The 18,249-nt window shown below is 39.3% G+C and overlaps 1 protein-coding gene across 1 annotated transcript; it reads left to right on the forward strand.

Annotated features, from left to right (window-relative positions):
* Nucleotides 1-4,114: 4,114 nt before the first annotated feature.
* CPSF30 (cleavage and polyadenylation specificity factor 30) lies at nt 4,115-17,478 on the forward strand. The gene is given in 8 exon segments (XM_089146104.1): nt 4,115-4,632; nt 8,342-8,734; nt 10,104-10,266; nt 10,506-10,616; nt 13,440-13,508; nt 14,509-14,562; nt 14,564-14,596; nt 16,308-17,478. Coding segments are annotated over 8 exon segments (2,085 nt in total). The 5' UTR covers nt 4,115-4,273; the 3' UTR covers nt 17,211-17,478.
* The last annotated feature ends 771 nt before the right edge of the window (nt 17,479-18,249 follow it).

Here is an 18,249-nt window from a genome sequence, read left to right on the forward strand (position 1 = left end):
GGATTCAAATCCTTTGCATCTGGGCTGGGCCTCTATTGGATGTTCTACCTGTGGTATCAGGGTTGGTTTCCGAACTACGGGCAAGGCATCCAAGGGCGAATCGAAGGGCGAGACACCTGGACGAATGCCCTTGTCTAGATGTTTGTGGGGATCTCAACTCATTATTAGTGAGAGATTCATTCCATAGTATAGTGGGGAAAGTCATAAATAAATAACTATGTAATTCAACATTTTTTGGCATTAAAATTTATGTGTATTCATTATTCGTGAGAGATTATTTCCATGGTATAGTGGGGAAAATCATAAATAAATAAATATATTTTTCACAATTTCTTGGCACTAAAATTTATGTGTATCCCTCCTAATCCAAAATATAAGTCTACGGTTTGGCCTATTGGCCAACTCTTCCCATTAAAGAACAAACTGTTCTCGGGGGTAATTGCCAAACTAAGTGCGTTATTAGGCTCATGATCTCCTTGTCTCTAATTGGGCTTCCCTCTTGAGTTATGCGCTCATGTCCACCTTGCATTGCCCTTCAACCGTGGAATGGATGGTACATGGACTGGTTTAATAGTGGTCTTCAAAGAATCATGCATTCTAAAAATGAATTATCAAAAGATCTTTTTTCGCCTCTAAGACAATAAAACCCCCCCCCCGTCCCCCCCCCATGGGGGGGGGGGAGGGGGGGCCACCCCGGGGAGGGGGGGGGGGGAGAAAAAAAGGAAAAAAAAAAAAATCTAGAGAAAGAGAGTTTTGTCCTTACTTCAATAAAATTTAAACTCTTAAACGTCATACTATGAAATTTCCTTTGTTCGCCTGGGGTGGGAAAATGAATAAGGATCGGATAGAGGATTTTGCTTCCCTAACACTTCTCCACAACCCTTTTACGAGAGGGCTGCGTCTAGGCCATTCTTGTGGTAAAAGATCCTCTTTCGGATCATTGGATTCAAAACCCGTGTGAGGTGGATTCCATTGGCTGTAACACGCTTGTCTTCCTCTTGATAATCTTATTTTATTGTAAGAAAAGAAGAAAAAAAATTCTGACAACCCAAACCAGGCCACACCCCTCGCGTTTCACCCACAACGAGCCCATCCGCTCCCGTTGAAGAGGTGTTACCAAACGGAGTCTTAAATGGTATCAGAAAAAACGTTCTCATTTCCATTAATGACTTGCTTCTAAAAATTTGCTTCCATTTACTTTCAATTAGATCTACGCTCTTGTATGTGAAGTGGTTATATATAACCAAGGTTCCAACCACAGCGACTACATTGACAACAACAGATGATGATGATTTCGCATTGACTGTGGCTAGTGTTCTTCCTTCCTCCGCTTTCGAGTTTCGATCAACCATCCAACTTCGACAAACGCTAGTGGTTGGTTTTCCCATTTAAAAAATCCGTAAGTTTCAAGTTTGGATTTTATATTTCATGATTGAATTTCACTTCTAGGGTTCCACATTCTACCAAGTTTTAGTTTCACGGTTCAGGATTTCATTAGTTTGTGTTTCAAATTCAAGTCTTATGGCTATATTTTTAAGGTTTTTTGGTGTTTCCTTGACGAGTATTTTGACCCAAAAAAATTGTTGATTGGGAAAGAGATGATTGGTTAATGAGAAATAGACGCCCGATGCATTTTTTCTTTCTTTCTTTTCTACGCTGTTCAAAACTTCAATTAGGTAAAACCTTCAATTTTCCTTGTGTCTGTATGTCCTTTAAAGTTCATGAATGAAGTTTTTCCATTTCATACAAAAAAGAAAAAAAAATCTACTTGTCTGATTCTCAAAAAGAGAATAATTATCAATCTTTCTCTGTTGGAAATTTTGATCTTTAAAAGAGAAACAATGTATTGTTGTTTTATTAAAAGAGAAAGAAGGTATTGCTGTCTCTTGTCGAAATGACCATCTTCTCTTAAGGGGAAAAATATCTTTTCTCTCTACGCCCACATATGCGATCTCGTTGGTGCTATGTGTGATCCCTAATCTGTGATTGCGCTTTACGCCAACAACATTTATTCGACATCTGTCACAAACCAGTGAAAAGTTAAAACTACTGAATTCTAAAATATTTATTCAAGGAAATAACCAGCTTTTTGTTTTTTTAAGGTTGTTTGGTATGGTAAAATTTTTGGCATTACTTGCATGACCCCCTCAAAAAACTAATGCATCAAGAGTGAGGACTTTTTATAAGGTAATGGATTTTTGTTATCTTTTTCATCTCTATTTTGTGGAACTCTAAATCATGTTTTAACTTCTCTCATGAAGGGAATTCTTTGCTGACGCAAAAATCAAATGGAATACAAAGAAAGAGATTTGACCTTTGATTTTGAAGATGATACTTCAATAGTAATTACAAGTGGAGAAATTGTTGAAAATGATACACTGAATGATGGAAGAAACTCTAAAAGTATCGTATGTTCGCATTGGCTAAGAGGTCTTTGTATGAGGGGAGATACTTGTTTGTTTCTTCATCAGTTTGACAAGTCACGGATGCCCATTTGTCGTTTCTTCCGTCATAATGGGAAATGTCTTGCACAAGATTGCGTATTTAAGCACGCTACTGCAAACATCAAGGAATGTAAGATGTATGTATCTACTATCTCTTTCTATCTCTCTCTTATTATGACTAATGTTGTGTTCCATTGCTTGTTAGTTGTTTGAAAAAAAAGTATTTTTAGTCCTATAGAAGTGGAATTCATGACAGGGGTTGGTCCAAGTGGTAAGCAGTTTGGTCCACTTAAGCAAGGTTCCGGTATCGAAACCTTGTAGATGTAAAAAATCTCCGCTGGGAGACTCACCCACCACAGCCAGGTGTGCGACCCGGATTGAACACCGGATTAGTCAGGGCAAAGCCTTAGAAACCGGGGTTAATAATGAGACTCCTAAGATTAGTCACTTGATTTTATCACATGACAAACGGATGGCAGCTCTACCAAATCAATTAATGCAAACAACCTTGATAGACGAGTCAATGCAAATTATTAGCATTGAATCCTAATTAATATCTTTCGTCAAAAAACTAAAAGAATCTCAAGTAATACCTCATAAATAAGACATCAATAATTCAAATCTCTTTTTGTGCAGGTTTCTTCCCCGTATAAATTACACCCTTTCCTTTCTATAGAAAAGCTTCACTTCTGGAGGAAGAAAAAAGGAAAAAGGAAAAAAACTATAAGTATTGACAAAAAATCAGTACATTTGCCTAATTTCATAATTCCATCTCTCTAGGTATTAAAAGATCGGGTATTGTCTATGGTAGTATCATTATAGAACAATTCTCATAATTTAGAATCTTAAAGCATTAAAAATTGTATGGAAAGGCAGATAATAGAAATGTTAACCCACATCGAAAAGAAGTGGGAGTTTGTTGAGAGTTTTAGTCTCAATTCGAGTAGATGTGGGAGAAGGTAGAATGGGGAGATGCTATAAAATTATGCCTCCCTTTCCACATGTAATTTATCCAAAAATCTTCATTCTTGTATATTTATTTATCTATAGTGGAATTTTCTCTCTTGCTCTGTGGTTTTTTCCTTTTAAGAGTTTTCCACATAAATTATTGTGTTCTTCTTTTCTCTTATGTGCTAATTGTTCTATTCGGTGAGTTTTTCATAACTCAATAAGAAAAATAATATTAGTGGATGATGGTCAAGTTAGGATTGAGTGTTTGATCTAATTCGAACTTTCATTCTCGACTATGTAAGATGTTTTTGGAGAGATGTAGAACAACAATGTGGAACTCAGAGTTGTCCCTTTTCTTTCTTTTTTTGTTGGAGGGGGGGGGGGTTGTTTCATGATTAGTTTTTTTTTGGAATGTTACAAAACCAAGCCCTAGATCTAGATGGTATACAAGGTCAGACCAGATTAACTTGACCCATGCCCAATCAAGACCGCTCCAACCCGTGACCCGGCCCTATCCAACCAGGCCAAATGAAGGTGGGTAAGCGCTGGACTGGACTTGGCCCATTTAGGGCTCGGGACCTCGGGTCCAGGCCCAGGTTTTTATGACTTCCAAATCCGGGTCAGGGTCTTGAAAAGCCCAACCCGGCGTGTTGCAGCTCAACCCTAACGAGTATAGTTAGTTCTCTCTGTGAAATAAAAAAAGGCCATGTGTTATTATTTGCAGATTCAAGAAATTCTTTTAAAGAAAACGAAAACGGAAACGAGAATCCTTCGTCCCTCGTCCTCCTCGACGCCTTCCATGGCTATACAAAGCCAATAAGCATGAGCTCTGGGATTTGAAAACCCTAATTGAGAATTTTTTTAGGTAGTTCGAAGTAATGGAAGATACCGAAGGAGGTCTCAGTTTCGATTTCGAAGGCGGCCTAGATAACAGTGCTGCTAATCCCGCTGCATCTACACCTGTGATCCCTACTGACCCCTCTAATGTCGTCGTCCCTGTTGTTCCAACCGCTACAGAGCCAGCCCCTGGAGGTCTTCCAGGCCGTCGAAGTTTCCGACAGACGGTATGTCGACACTGGCTTCGAAGCCTTTGTATGAAGGGAGATGCTTGCGGCTTTCTTCACCAGTACGACAAGGCACGGATGCCTATATGTCGGTTCTTCAGAATGTATGGAGAGTGTCGCGAGCAAGATTGTGTCTTTAAACACACCAACGATGACATCAAGGAGTGTAACATGTATAGTCTACAGATGGATTTGTTTCACTTCGTTATTTATTTTATTCTTGTTGTTCGTATAGGTTCTGGGTTTGAGTTTGCTAAAATCGAAGTAAAAAAACTGTTTCCTGGTAATGTTGTATCGAATTTTACAGTGAAGCCGTATGATTTGAATGATATATGACATTTTTGGTATCTCTTGGGTGTGTATACTGTGTTTATTTTTGTTTCTGTTAGAAAATTGCCCTTAATTTGGGATTTCGTCTGGGTAGAAGAGATAACTTACCAAAATAATGTTTTCACAGGCCTTTGTCTTGAACCCATCCAAGTCTTCATGATTTTGCTCTTGGTTTCCAATCCCACTCATAATAATGTCCCGAACGTGATAAAGTGTTTCTACCACCAAATGAATAGTTCAAGGAACCTGATTTCTCAAATGATGAATGATATTAGCTATCTAAATCTTCCTGCGATGGAATGCAATTGAATGGTACAGAAAGCTATACTATGACGTTGAATTCTATATTCTCTAGCTTCATTTTGAAGCAACAGATGATGCAGCGCCTCTTTTATGATTTATGAAGCCCATATTAAAACTTCAGCTCTAATTGCTTTAGTTAGGCAAACTTTACCCTGTATGATAATGGCTTAATCCAAGTGGCTGATACCACTTGTTGGGCCTACAGTCAGCAAGCCAACAGGAAACAATGAAATTGTGTCTAATGGATGGGGATCAGAAATTTGTGTTGAACCCTTTAGCTAAGGCACATGGTTGCATAAACGGCTACTTGGTTGCATTCGTTAAGTTGTATACTGTCTGCTTCATGGAAAAATCCAATTTTATATTAACTAGTTAAATGTGCTAAGAAACTGTCACCCCAAAAGATAGTGCTAACGAACATAAGTTGTTAATTCTTCCCCTCCCTCTTGGCTTTTATTGGTCCAGTTCTTGTAAACATGCCACTTCAATTTTCCCCCTTCTTAACATCAGAACTCTCTTTTGCTTTGGCTTTTAAGTGTTAAGCTGGTGAGAAAGTTATGCCAGTTGCCCCACTTGCTCGCACCCTTACAGTGGCAGTGTCCACGATGATGTGTTGATATTTTGAAGATTCAAGGTGGGATGTTTTCCTGACATGCCATCTCCAATTGCCAGCATTTGTCTGTCTACAAATATTGGATCTGGATTGATGCTATGAATGTGAGTTTGATCTGGTCGGGTACATACTTGGTTACTGGTTCTGAACCCTCTTTAACTTGTCAAGGGAGAAAAATGTAACCTAGTTCTTTGTCCAAATTATTTTCTTCTGCCCTTATGTTGCAGTCTCTGCCAGAAGGACTTGAGTCAATACAGAAGGTGCTTTTTCTTTAGGGAGGGGAAAAAAAGAGCTTTTTTTTTTCTTTTTTCTTTTGTGGGGGGTGGGGGGGTGTTGGAGAAGGGATAGAAAGTAAATTCAGCTGCTTGGAGATATGAAGCAGCATAGATGTTTGTAGGACGTATTTGATGAATTTTCAAGAGGGATTCTTCTGTGTGTGTGTATATATAGAGAGGAATCAATATGTGGTTGGCTTGGTGATATCATGTGTTCTAGAGATGTAGTCCTAGAAGGGTAGTAGACTGACTAGGAGACCGTATCCAGTTTCTAAGATGAACCAGTAAGGTTGGGTAGGTTGATTTCTGGATTCTAGGTTAAAACCAGGAATTAAGGTTGTCAAAGTGAGTGTAGGGAAGGATATCAATGAAGGTTTAGGTTCCATGGTATGGTGGAAAATTGTTGGAATTGGAGTTTGAGCAATTTAGGGTTAGGGTAGGTTACTGAAAATAGAGTGTTGGGAAAATCTAATGTTTTTATTAGGAATTTGGGGCTGCTACTAGGATTGAATTTCTAATTGAAGGGGGATGGTCTGATCCAAATATGAGAGCAAACTGATGGTCGGTTAGGTTGGGTGAATCGTAGGGGGGTTTCTTGGGGAAAACTGAAGATGGAGGAATATAGGGTTTGAATTTGGAGATGGGCTTGTGGGCTTGATTGAGCGATCTGCAGGCGTAGGAGTCACTTGAGTGATATTTCGTTGGATTCTGATGGTGGTAAGCTCCAGGAATTAGGATTTGGGGGGAAAATGCAAACCAAAAGGGGAAGTTAGGTTTAGGGCTGTAGAGGATTAAAAGAAGATCAATGATTGGGGGATGATTTCCACTTACTAATTGTACACGAACAGCAGATTGAAGATTGGAAGATGTCCCTGAGCCTGCAGATTTTCAAGCAACTTGGAGGATTTTTCAATGGAGATCGAACTTGACAACTTGGGGAGAAAATAAGTTTTGATGTGAGGGAAAGGGAAACTGAATAGTCTATAAAGCTAAGCAATACTTAAGAGAACAATTCAATTCATAAGTACATGGGTGGCTTCCAAGAGCCCCTTCGTATTTATAGCCTAATATCTGGACTTAAAAGAAATAGAATTTCAAAGTCTAATTAGTATTCTTAACAATACCGGGATTCAAATTAGAAGCTAACTCTAGACTAGGCCATAAACTTATACTTGTAGTCACTATCAAATCCCCCTTAGGATTACAATTTAAGTAACTTAATAATGCCCCATGAATTCTAGTGATGGTGTGGGGAGAGTCTTTACATCTACACTACTCCTAATGGTGCTGGCTTTCTACCCTACACCTGAGACTGTGTTTTATGCAGCCGACTGCATTGTTTGCCATGATATTTGTTATACTGTGTGAACAGGAGCTTTAGCAGACCTTATAATCCTGAAGATAATACATCTAGGATATCAAATTTGGAATTTTGGGTTGATGACTTATTGGAAGTGGCAAAATATTAGGGAGGGTAATAGGAATTTTTAGTTGACTGGCTCGTAATTGTTCATTTAGTTCCTTTGATCGGATGACTGGTCTGTTTTCTCTTTTTTCTTCTCATGATGTCTTAGGTAGATGAAGTTTGTATGGCTGATAGAATTTTTCCTCCATCAGGGGAAGGGGCAGTGTGATTTTATTCTCTCGATGTTTCTTGCTTCTGCTTTTCTCCTTATGCCAAGTTCTGCTACTGATGTTCCTTTTCTTTTCATAGAATTATACTTTGACATGACACCCATTCACACAGATTTCTCTGTTTAAGGTGTTGAACCGTGGTGGGGCCTCTAAGTATTATACTGTGACATGACTTTGCTGGTGATTTCTGTACTTAATGAAAATATATGTTTCATCATGAACAATTCCGCATGGTTGGGTTCTCTCCCCAGATCTCTGTAAAATCCTATCAAGTTTCCCCTTCATTACCGAGTAGTAGTGCAAGTTGGAGGCATTAATTGGACAAGATGAAGGCGAAGTGTCTTAGGTCGAAATTGTGGGAAAATGATATAGATGCTTATTATCATGACCCTGGATATGTGCATTGGTTTATTAGCTGCTTTTCTGGTCCACCAATAAGTTTGATAATGCTTATGTGGGGTTATGTTTTAGCCAATCAAATTATTCCTAAAGTAGACAAGATTGTTCTCTCTTTGAACTATACTTTCTTTTGAAGAAACAAATTAGTTTTGTACATCTTTGCGACTTGAGTATTTGACAATAATTGATTAATATTTGATAATAATCCATGTCAAGTTGATGCATTAATGCATGGTTTCATCTATGATCTAGTGTTGCCATATGTAGTGGCAAATTCTATTGCAAAATATCTTAAATTTATGTTTCTCACAGGTTTTTAAATTGCAGGTATAAATTAGGTTTTTGTCCAAATGGTCCTGACTGCCGTTATAGACATGTGAAAAAAGATGGACCTCCACCTCCAGTGGAAGAAGTTTTTCGGCAACTTCAGAGTATGAATTCATTCAACTATGGTTCAAACAGATTTTATCAGCACCGTGGTCCTGGTTATAACCAACAAGTGGAAAGACCTCAGTTTCAACAAGGTGCGACCCCTGTCAATCATGGTGTTGCAGTTAAACCAACTATGACTGCTGACTCTGCCGTTGTGCAGCAACAGCAGCCACAACAAGTTCAGTCTCAGCAGCAGCAAGTTAGCCAGATTCAGATGCAGAATCCTCCTAATGGTGCACCTAATCAGGCTAATAGAACTGCTATACCGCTTCCTCAAGGTCCATCTAGGTGCGTTCAGAGTTCATAGATATTTTTATTGGGTTATGTGGACCAGTTCTTGTACAATTTATGTGGGCATTGTTCCCAGGAGTTTGTTCTTAACTGTAATTAGCTTCTTCAAGTATATGTCAATGGTTGTAGCAGAATCCAAAAAACTCAAAAAATAAATTCAAGAGAATTTTTTTTAAAAGGGTGATATGAGAAGGGGTTGAACCAGGAATGGGGGTCCGAACAGAAAACTTGAGAGAATGGAGAAGGGATTCTTAGGCTTCCAGTTGTACCTGATTGGAGCCTTACAGATGCTGCAATTTACCTAAAGAAGGAAGTCCAGCACTTTTCTGTTCCTCCACAACCAAGAGTCTAAGCTTGATTACACTTAGAACCTTCTTAAGTCTTGGATCTTCAATGCTAATTGACAGAACCAGAACTTCGCACATGAGAGATGCTCGAAGGGAAGCTTTTTATTCAATATTCAAAATCTAATCTCACCCCATCAAGTGGAGTTGGTTTATTTGCACAAATTATGGGCTGGAATTCCTAATATGAATTGAATTCCAAGCCTTAGTCTGACTGACTTCTAATAATACATGTACAGGTTTAAAATAATTAAATAAGAAATAACCACATGTTTGGAAAACAAAAAACTCACATGCCTAATATGCCCTTCAAGTGGACAAAATTACAATTCTGCCACTTGTTGTATTGAGTACACTGAAAAACAAGCTGTATGTAATAGCCCTAGGTGCTGGGCAGAAAACCTAGGGAGTTCTCTTGGTCCTCACTTGGTTCTGGACTTGGAGGGTTTGGATGTGACATCAAGCCTTAAGTCTTGTTATTGGCTGTTGGACAGCCCTCTTTGTGGGTTTGCCAAGCAAGTTGTAATTTTAGGAAATATATAAGCTTAGACAGGAAACAGAACCCCCCCCCCCCCATCCTCTCTTCTTTTTCCCCTTTAATTTCTTTACATTTGAACTCCACATCAAGTACATTAAATTCCATTACACATGCAACACTTCTGGAGAATTCCTAGGACATACACAACATGTTCTTCTCAGGAAATCTGTCCAGCCAGTGGTAGTAGGGTTTATGATTGTGAAAAGATAACTGAGTCACAATAGTGGGTTAATTAGACTTCAGTTAACACGGCATAATAACCAGCACCATGTCTTGTTAACCACTACAATAGTTAATAAACAGCATCACCACTATAGTTCAACAAATGGGACACTTATATGAAGCCTTAGCAAATGAAACAAGGCTGTAGGATATAAAGCCATGGGGGTAATCCATGGCTTTTTGCCAAGTATTTAATTGGTAGCTCATATAGTGTGATTCACCTGCTAGAAGCATATGTGCAACTAATCACCTCCTTTTTTAGGTATTTCATTGTTAAAAGTTGCAATCGCGAAAATTTAGAATTATCTGTGCAACAAGGAGTGTGGGCAACTCAAAGGAGCAATGAAGCTAAATTAAATGAAGCTTTTGACTCAGTGGAGAATGTGATTTTGATATTTTCTGTCAACCGAACACGCCATTTTCAGGTATAAGAGTATATAATTTGATATACTGCTGTATTGCTGATTTTCTACTGCAGCATGGTGATGAGTCCCACCTTCAGATCTTCTTTTTTTCTTCTTTTTTTTTTTAATTTTTTATTTATTTATATATGATTTCAAATATCGCCCATCAGTTTAATCTACTTCCACTTCATTTGATGAACTTGGTACTAGTCAGCAGTGTTTGATACTTAAAATTTCATTAAATTCTTTAAAATTTTTAGGGATGTGCGAAGATGACATCTAAGATTGGTGGATTTGTTGGAGGAGGAAATTGGAAGCATGCGCATGGTACTGCACATTATGGGAGGAACTTCTCAGTCAAATGGTTGAAGGTATACTTTTCTCAATGCACAATCTTCTGTTGGTCTATACCATTGGATGCTGCTTCAGAATTTTTTTTTTCACTGCCACCAACTATAGCTACCCACTGGCAGGCTATGCTTTGGGTTCTATTTTGAAGTAATGGGCAGTTATGAGCATAGTATTATAATAATTGCTTGGTAAGATACAAAATCTATGGTGCATGATTATTAGGCTCAGTTCTGTTTGTATGGTTCAAAGGAGATGATGCTAGGAGCTAGTTGGGTTTAGGAGAAATCCACCTTTTAATAGGACCTATGGATCCACATGTTTCAGACTTCTTGGAGCAAGACGATTGCTGTTCATCTTTTTGGCTATGAGACCCATACGTATAGCTGCTTGGAATGATTCAAAATAGAAAGCAACTTAATTAAGTCTTTTCTAGACATAAGGCATTTCAAGAAGCTCTAGAAGCTGCAAAATAATCCCATTTTGTAGTGACCTATTCAACACCTTGATCCCTTCTCAGTAAAACAACCCACCCGTAAAACCTAAACCCAACCAACCTGAGGGTTACATTCCTTTTAATCATCACATTGCCACTCAACTCGATTTAACTAAGCTTTATGCCTTTATCGCAAACAAATGGAACTGGCTTCTTCAGTCCTGCTTCACCATTCAACAGTGCCACTGCTAATTTTTGTTCCTTTTGTACTTGAAGTTGATTTCCGAGTTCTGATTTCCCTTGGCTCCTCAACTATTTCAATTGGAAGGAAGTTGTTTTAGTCCTTAATTGAGACTCATCAGACAAATCAAGTTCAACACCACTGAACTATTTTGCTTTAGATGTTAACAGTAGCGACTATTATACCCAGAGAATAGTCATAGTGGTGCATTGGTGTCCAATCCCTGTGCATTGATCATCATCTGTTGCAGACCTAAATTTGCTGTATGATTTTTCTGGGAGCGTTATAAGTTTAGTGAAAACTTATGAAGGAATGTACCAATGGAAAATAGAACTTTGGAATTTGGATACAGCCTTTCAACAAAGCGTAGTTGAGGCTGTGTACACCCAGACCCTGCAGAGGTGGGAGCCTCATGCACTGGGATATTCTGAAAAACAATGAAAACGGAGTTGGTATCTTGGACTCTTTCATGACTGATAATGTCTTCTTTTTTGTTCTTCTTTTTTTCTTTTTTCTTTTTTGAAAAAAGCAAGAGATAAATATTAAATGGGGAAAAGAGAGAGCATAAGGGAGGATATCACCTGTCTTCATGCAAAATTAAACAAATACAGAAAATAACAAATTGTATATTTTTATATACATCTACTTGGTGGTTGGTCTGTGAGACCTGTTATAGATGTCTAATAAGTTATAACCATCCACATCTGTTGGCCTAATCCTGAAACTCCTTCAATCTTAAGCTAACTAATGATGTATGAACCCATGATAGCAGAAAAGCTTGAGCAACTTCCGCTTTTTCGTGTGAATTTAATATAGCCTTTCCTGTACAAACCACAAACAACCTTGTATTGCATTACCTCAATAAATTACATCTCATGATGTAGATCTAACATGTTTAAATGGTAAAAGGTGTTTGATTTTAAGCTTGATAAAAAAATGTTTATTTGAATATTTCCCTTCAGCTCCTCAACAGTGTATGTCGATTTGTGTTATGGTTAATCCCCCATTGGTGCCTTACAAGCTGAAATGTGGGCTGATATACCTTGGCAAACCCCCACTTGGTAAGCCGGTTTTCCAGGTGGTGTGGAACCGAGGTCGTATCATTGGTCCGACCTGCCGGATGGCTTACTCAGGAGGGGCGACCTAGGAGAAGGGCTGCCCGGAGTGGGGAAAAACCCCACCGCTGGAGCGGAGCTGCCTAGAGTGGGCCGACTAATGTTACGGTTAGTCCCACATTGGTGCCTTACAAGCTGAAATGTGGGCTGATATACCTTGGCAAACCCCCACTTGGTAAGCCGGTTTTCCAGGTGGTGTGGAACCGAGGTCGTATCACCCCACTCTTACAAGACGACGTCCTCGTCGGCCCACTCTAGGCAGCTCCGCTCCGGCGGTGGGGTTTTTCCCCACTCAGGGCAGCCCTTCTCCTAGGTCAGCCCCTCCCGAGTAAGCCATCCGGCAAGTCGGACCAATGATACAACCTCGGTTCCACACCACCTGGAAAACCGGCTTACCAAGTGGGGGTTTGCCAAGGTATATCAGCCCACATTTCAGCTTGTAAGGCACCAATGGGGGACTAACCGTAACAATTTGTGTCAAAATTTTGAATTTTTTCTGTGGCTTGAATCAACCTAAGTTGTAAAGGAGGATCCTGTACAAAGGCTAAAAAACTCACAAAACATCTCCAAGTGAACCAAAAAACTTCCCCACGGCAGAACGAGTGATTAATCATCTCCATGTTGTACTGTTTACTGCGAATTTGAATCCGTTAGTCTGAAGGACTTCCATAATGAGAACTCATTCAAAATACCTACCCTTTAGGGAGCTTCAAAGTTGATACTAGGATCAGGTCCCCAGATGTCCAGATCACATGAGGATTCATGTACCCCTTCACTGAGAATTTTTCCTAACTATACAAGCTTGTACTGATGTATCTACAGGTACACAATTAGTGCCTCTCTTTAACATTAAATTCTAATGTGTGCTGGTGTATCCACAGATACTGTAGTTGTGTGGCATTAAATTTTTCCTTTTTTCTTTTTTGTTTTCTGGGGGAGGGGGATGGTTCCATAACATGCAGAATCTGTTTCTCTATTTTTTGTATTTTAATGTAATTTTTATGCTTCCACCTTATACTGATTATGCAAAATTGATTGGATATTCTACAAGCAGCTATGTGAATTGTCCTTCGATAAAACTCGTCATTTGAGGAATCCGTACAATGAAAACCTTCCAGTTAAGGTAAGAAGTTAACTTTACCGCCACTTTGAATTTTTCAATATTCTATTCTTGAATGCCATTATTTTTACTTGTAGCCATAGATCATGCTATAATCAAGAGCATCCAATTGGAGCTTTAAAGATGATTACTTGGATTATGATTGACAAGAAGTATGACTTAAAAGAGTTAAATAATGAAACTGTCCAGTTAATCAACAACGTCTAGGAGGAGTTTCCAATTGAAACAGCCCCTAAATCATGCTAGTCGCACATGTTTTTATCCTTCAAAAATCTGGACTGGATACATGTGATGAAAATAGACAAGGATAATTGTCCAGCATCCGTGAAGCTTGATATTATCGTGTATCAGCCACAGCACCATCAAGCATATTTATGATGGTATCTAGAAAACCCTAGGCATTGGAGGGGGCTTGGACACAAGGGAACCAAGGCAACTTGATGTCAAGCATGCCTTGACAACTCTTCTGCTGTTCATTGACCTTGAAATTTCTAGCAAGGTCCCCAAAGCTAAAGATCTGATCGCTTGTCATCCAAATATTATAAATTTTAAGAAAAAGGTTCTCTGAACTCCTAGGGTGGGGTATACTCTAGCACTCTGTCTTTGTCTAGCTCTCACCTCCCATATGAAATGACCTCACTGCTCCCCTATGTAGGAACTTATTTCATAAAACCTTGTTGGCGTGCCCTCCTATGATGCTTGTTCTGAGGACCTTTTCCCAAAATTTATTTGTTTCTTATTTTTACCGGTTTTTTTTTTTTTGGGGGGGGGGGGGGGGGAAGAATTTATATCCTTGCATGTGTCTATAAAACTGACTTGACTTGCCTCATGTTTGATTCTTTGAAATCAAAAACCCTACGTTGTAGTTGTATTTGCTTTTGTAAAGTCAATGTCTCTTGCTTACCTATCTTCATCCTTAATTTAACTTTTTATGTAGTCAAATCTGGTCAAAGACTTCAATTTTAAATTTTCTTTTTTCATTGATTGTATTCCATAATTGCAGATAAGCCGAGATTGCCAGGAATTAGAGCACTCTGTTGGTGAGCAGTTGGCTTCCCTTACTCTATCTTGAGCCAGATAGTGAGCTTATGGTATATATTTGCTTTCTGTTACATTTTGTTTACTTCTGCATTTAAATATGTCCTTTTGGTTGGTGGGAGGGTCTGGTTTGAGATCTCTGGTTCTAATTCACAGTAATTAGAACAAAATGTTTTGCATAATTAACATTCAATGCCTCAGGCTTGATTATAAATAGTGCAGTGTGCAGTTGCATTGGTCAAATTGCAAAATAGAACCATGAAAATACAGATCTCTGGGCATCTTATGACTATTAGAGGCTGTGTAGTGGACCTTATCTGTAATAGTTCCACAGAATTCTGATTGAGATTGTTAGGGCAAACGACACATATATATTTCTATGTTGGCTTTTCGGAAAGGCAGATGAAGTCATGCTCTAAGCTGAAGATTAATTTTGATGGTTTTCCAAAGATGACTCTTAGGCTCTGGAGTTGCACTTTTTGACAGTTAATGATCAGTTCTTTTCAATGTGTGGACACTGGTATGCACGTGGAAATGAAGGGAGGAAAAAATAGATGTGGGATAGATGAGAGAAGATAGGGATAAAATATATAACAAAATAAGATATGATGCTTTACAGACTAAGAAGTGGTGTCTATGGGTTTATTGAGGAAGCCAGGCCTCTCTTAGAGAGAAAACATAAGAAAATTTTACATTTGAAGTTTCTAAACACCTCTCATTTAATTTTGGCGAAAGGGTGAACCCAGTGCCAAAGGCTTCGACACAAGCACCGGAGAGGCAGCTTTTTCCTACAACCTTACCAGAAATTTTTTCTGAGAGACTGTTTTGATATCTTGACCTCTCACCCTGTTTTGATCTACTTAAATGTAGCAATTACAAGTAGTTAAAACTACTCCGGCTACATGATAAGCACAGAATGCACTCCCTGCATTTAAGTAATGATCTCATAAAGGTCGAATAATTTCTACTTATAAAGATCTTAGTAACTAATAACTAATTGCTACAAGTACGAAATTTCTGCACATATCATCTCCATTCTTCTTTAGTTCGGTCTTGTCCTCAAGACCACTTATGGAATCCGCCTGCATCATTAGTAGGCACGAGTGGATTGTCTAGAGCATGATTTGGACCACCCGTTGATTCCTTGCGAAGTCTTACTGCAAGTTTTAAGACCAAGTTGTTGCTCACATGGAGGTGAGAGGAGAGAAAATGGACTGCAAAGAGACGAGACAAAATAAGGAAATGATGTGTAGGATGCTTTATGGATGAAGCAACAGCATCTATATCGATGTTGGATCACCTTTCTCAGGGAGAAAACATAGGAACCAAATGGTTCAAATTGCATTCAAAGTATTTTCATTGCACTCATGGCATGACATATCTTCTTATGTATAGTAATTACAAGTAGCTAAATACTCCCACTATATGATGACCATACAATTTGCTCCCTATATAGAAGTACCTTCATGTATGGGTTGAGTAGCTGCATTAATAAAGTAACTTTATATCTATTAACAATTGCTACAAATATATCAAACACCATATTTATGATATTCTTGTACTGAGTTGGATACTAAGGCAGTACATTGGTAATCCTAACCCACCCCTAATGAGCTGATAGAACTTGATGTATTGAAGAGGCTTCACAGGACAGTACCTAAATGTGTGATCTCCCCCCCCCCCCCCCTCCTCTTGTTCTTTTTATTGGTATTTTATCTTCATGGATGTATGTAAATATGAATGTGGTTTTATTACTTGTTCCAGGCAATCTCAATTGCAGCAGAACTGAAACGGGAGGAGGAAAAAGCAAAGGGAGTCAATCCAGAAAATGGGGTAGAAAATCCAGACATTGTGCCTTTTGAGGATAATGAAGAGGAAGAAGAAGAAGAAAGTGAGGAAGAGGAGGAAAGCTATGGTCAAGCTCTTGGTGCACCCCAGGGCAGAGGAAGAGGTAGAGGGATAATGTGGCCTCCGCATATGCCTCTAGGACGTGGAGCAAGACCAATTCCTGGAGTCCGGGGCTTTCCTCCTGTCATGATGGGTGCCGATGGGTTTACTTATGGTGCTGTCACTCCTGATGGATTTGCCATGCCAGATCTTATGGGTCCACGTGCCTTTGCACCTTATGGCCCTAGGTTTTCTGGGGATTTCACGGGTATGGGCCAGAATTCAGCAATGAACTTCACACCTATGGATGGAACAGGCCCCACTTCAGGCATGGGTTTTCGTGGGCGGCCTTCCCGTCCTGGAGCTGTCTATCCTCCAAATGGGCTTGGAATGATGATGGGCTCTGTACGGCCCCCATTCATGGGTTCAATGGGAATGTCTGGATCCGTACCAGTTCGAGGTAGTCGGCCAATGGGTGTACCTCCATTCCGCCCTCCAGTACTACCTCCTTCACAGAACAATAGAGTTGTACAGAGAGACCAGAGGAGACTACCAAATGACAGAAACGACAGATACAGTGGAGGTTCAGACCAGGGCAAGGGTCAGGAGGTGGTGGGACCTAGTGGTGGACCGGACGAGGAGATGAAGCATCAGCCTGGCCTGAGGCCGCAACATGAGGATTCTTTTGGCGCAGGGAACAGCTTTAGAAATGATGAAAGTGAGAGTGAGGATGAAGCACCAAGGCGGTCAAGGCATGGTGAGGGAAGAAAGAGGCGGTGAGACCAGAATGGATCACTGGGAGACACCAGTCGTGACAGAACCAACTGGACTATTTATTGAAATTTTGTCATTGTATTGGTAGATTCCTGTATTTTACAGCAGGTTTAAGATAAAGAGGGAGGGAGGTGTTTGAAATTTGCAAAGGTTTATGTTCAGAAATTTTCACTGGTTGTAGTTTTTCCTTTCCTCCTTTCTGGATACATGTATTGTGTTACAAATTAATTAAATAAGAGAAATGAATGAAGGAGTTATTCATAATTAGGTGCATTTTGCAGAGGAAATGTACTGGATACTGTAGCTAGTATATCTCTACAACTTGAGTGGAATTGGGTTCTGGTAGGTTTCATCATGCTCTAAAGTTCTGGTATTTGCCCTTGGCTAGGATAGGCGTAACTCGGTTACCTTGTTCATAGCGTGCGTACACCATTTGGCGAACCTGTGAGATCGGCCAATCTTCTTTTTTTTTTTTTTAACAGAAAATCAGCCAATCGGACAGATATACTTGTTGCCTTAGTAGTAATAGTAGTAGAAGAATGGAAGCTTTACTTTATTCGACGTAGCGAGATTTGAACCTTGACAAGGTGTCAGTTATAATATTTTTTTGATTTTCATCCTTGCGTGAATTGATGATTTTTTTCTCGGTTGAGATCTAGTTTGCGCACCCTTTGATTACATCCTTAGGGGGAATAGAACTCATAACCTCTCTACTGAGAAGTATAAATCTTACAATTTTTCCAATCCTACAATAAGATTGCATGTCCTAAGAAGAGTTGTTTTTTTTTTTTTTGGAATTCCCATTGATCAACAAATATGCATAAGATCTGGAGACTGACTTTCGGTTTGAAGTTTTAAGAACCCTGAGAACAATTTGATTAAATGGAGTACTACCTCATGGGTTTGTTGCCAAATGGAGCAACGATTGGCCTGAGCGATTTGTGTGTACCCTACAATTTCTTTGGGGATGGCGAAATCGAGATATCCATGAGATAGATTTTTCCAGACTAGGGAATGGGGTGCTCATTATCGATAAATTTTATCG

This window comes from Hakea prostrata, chromosome 2 (assembly GCF_041222555.1).
Source record: "Hakea prostrata isolate BN-2017 chromosome 2, UWA_Hpros_2, whole genome shotgun sequence".
In the NCBI taxonomy this organism is placed as follows: Eukaryota; Viridiplantae; Streptophyta; class Magnoliopsida; order Proteales; family Proteaceae; genus Hakea; species Hakea prostrata.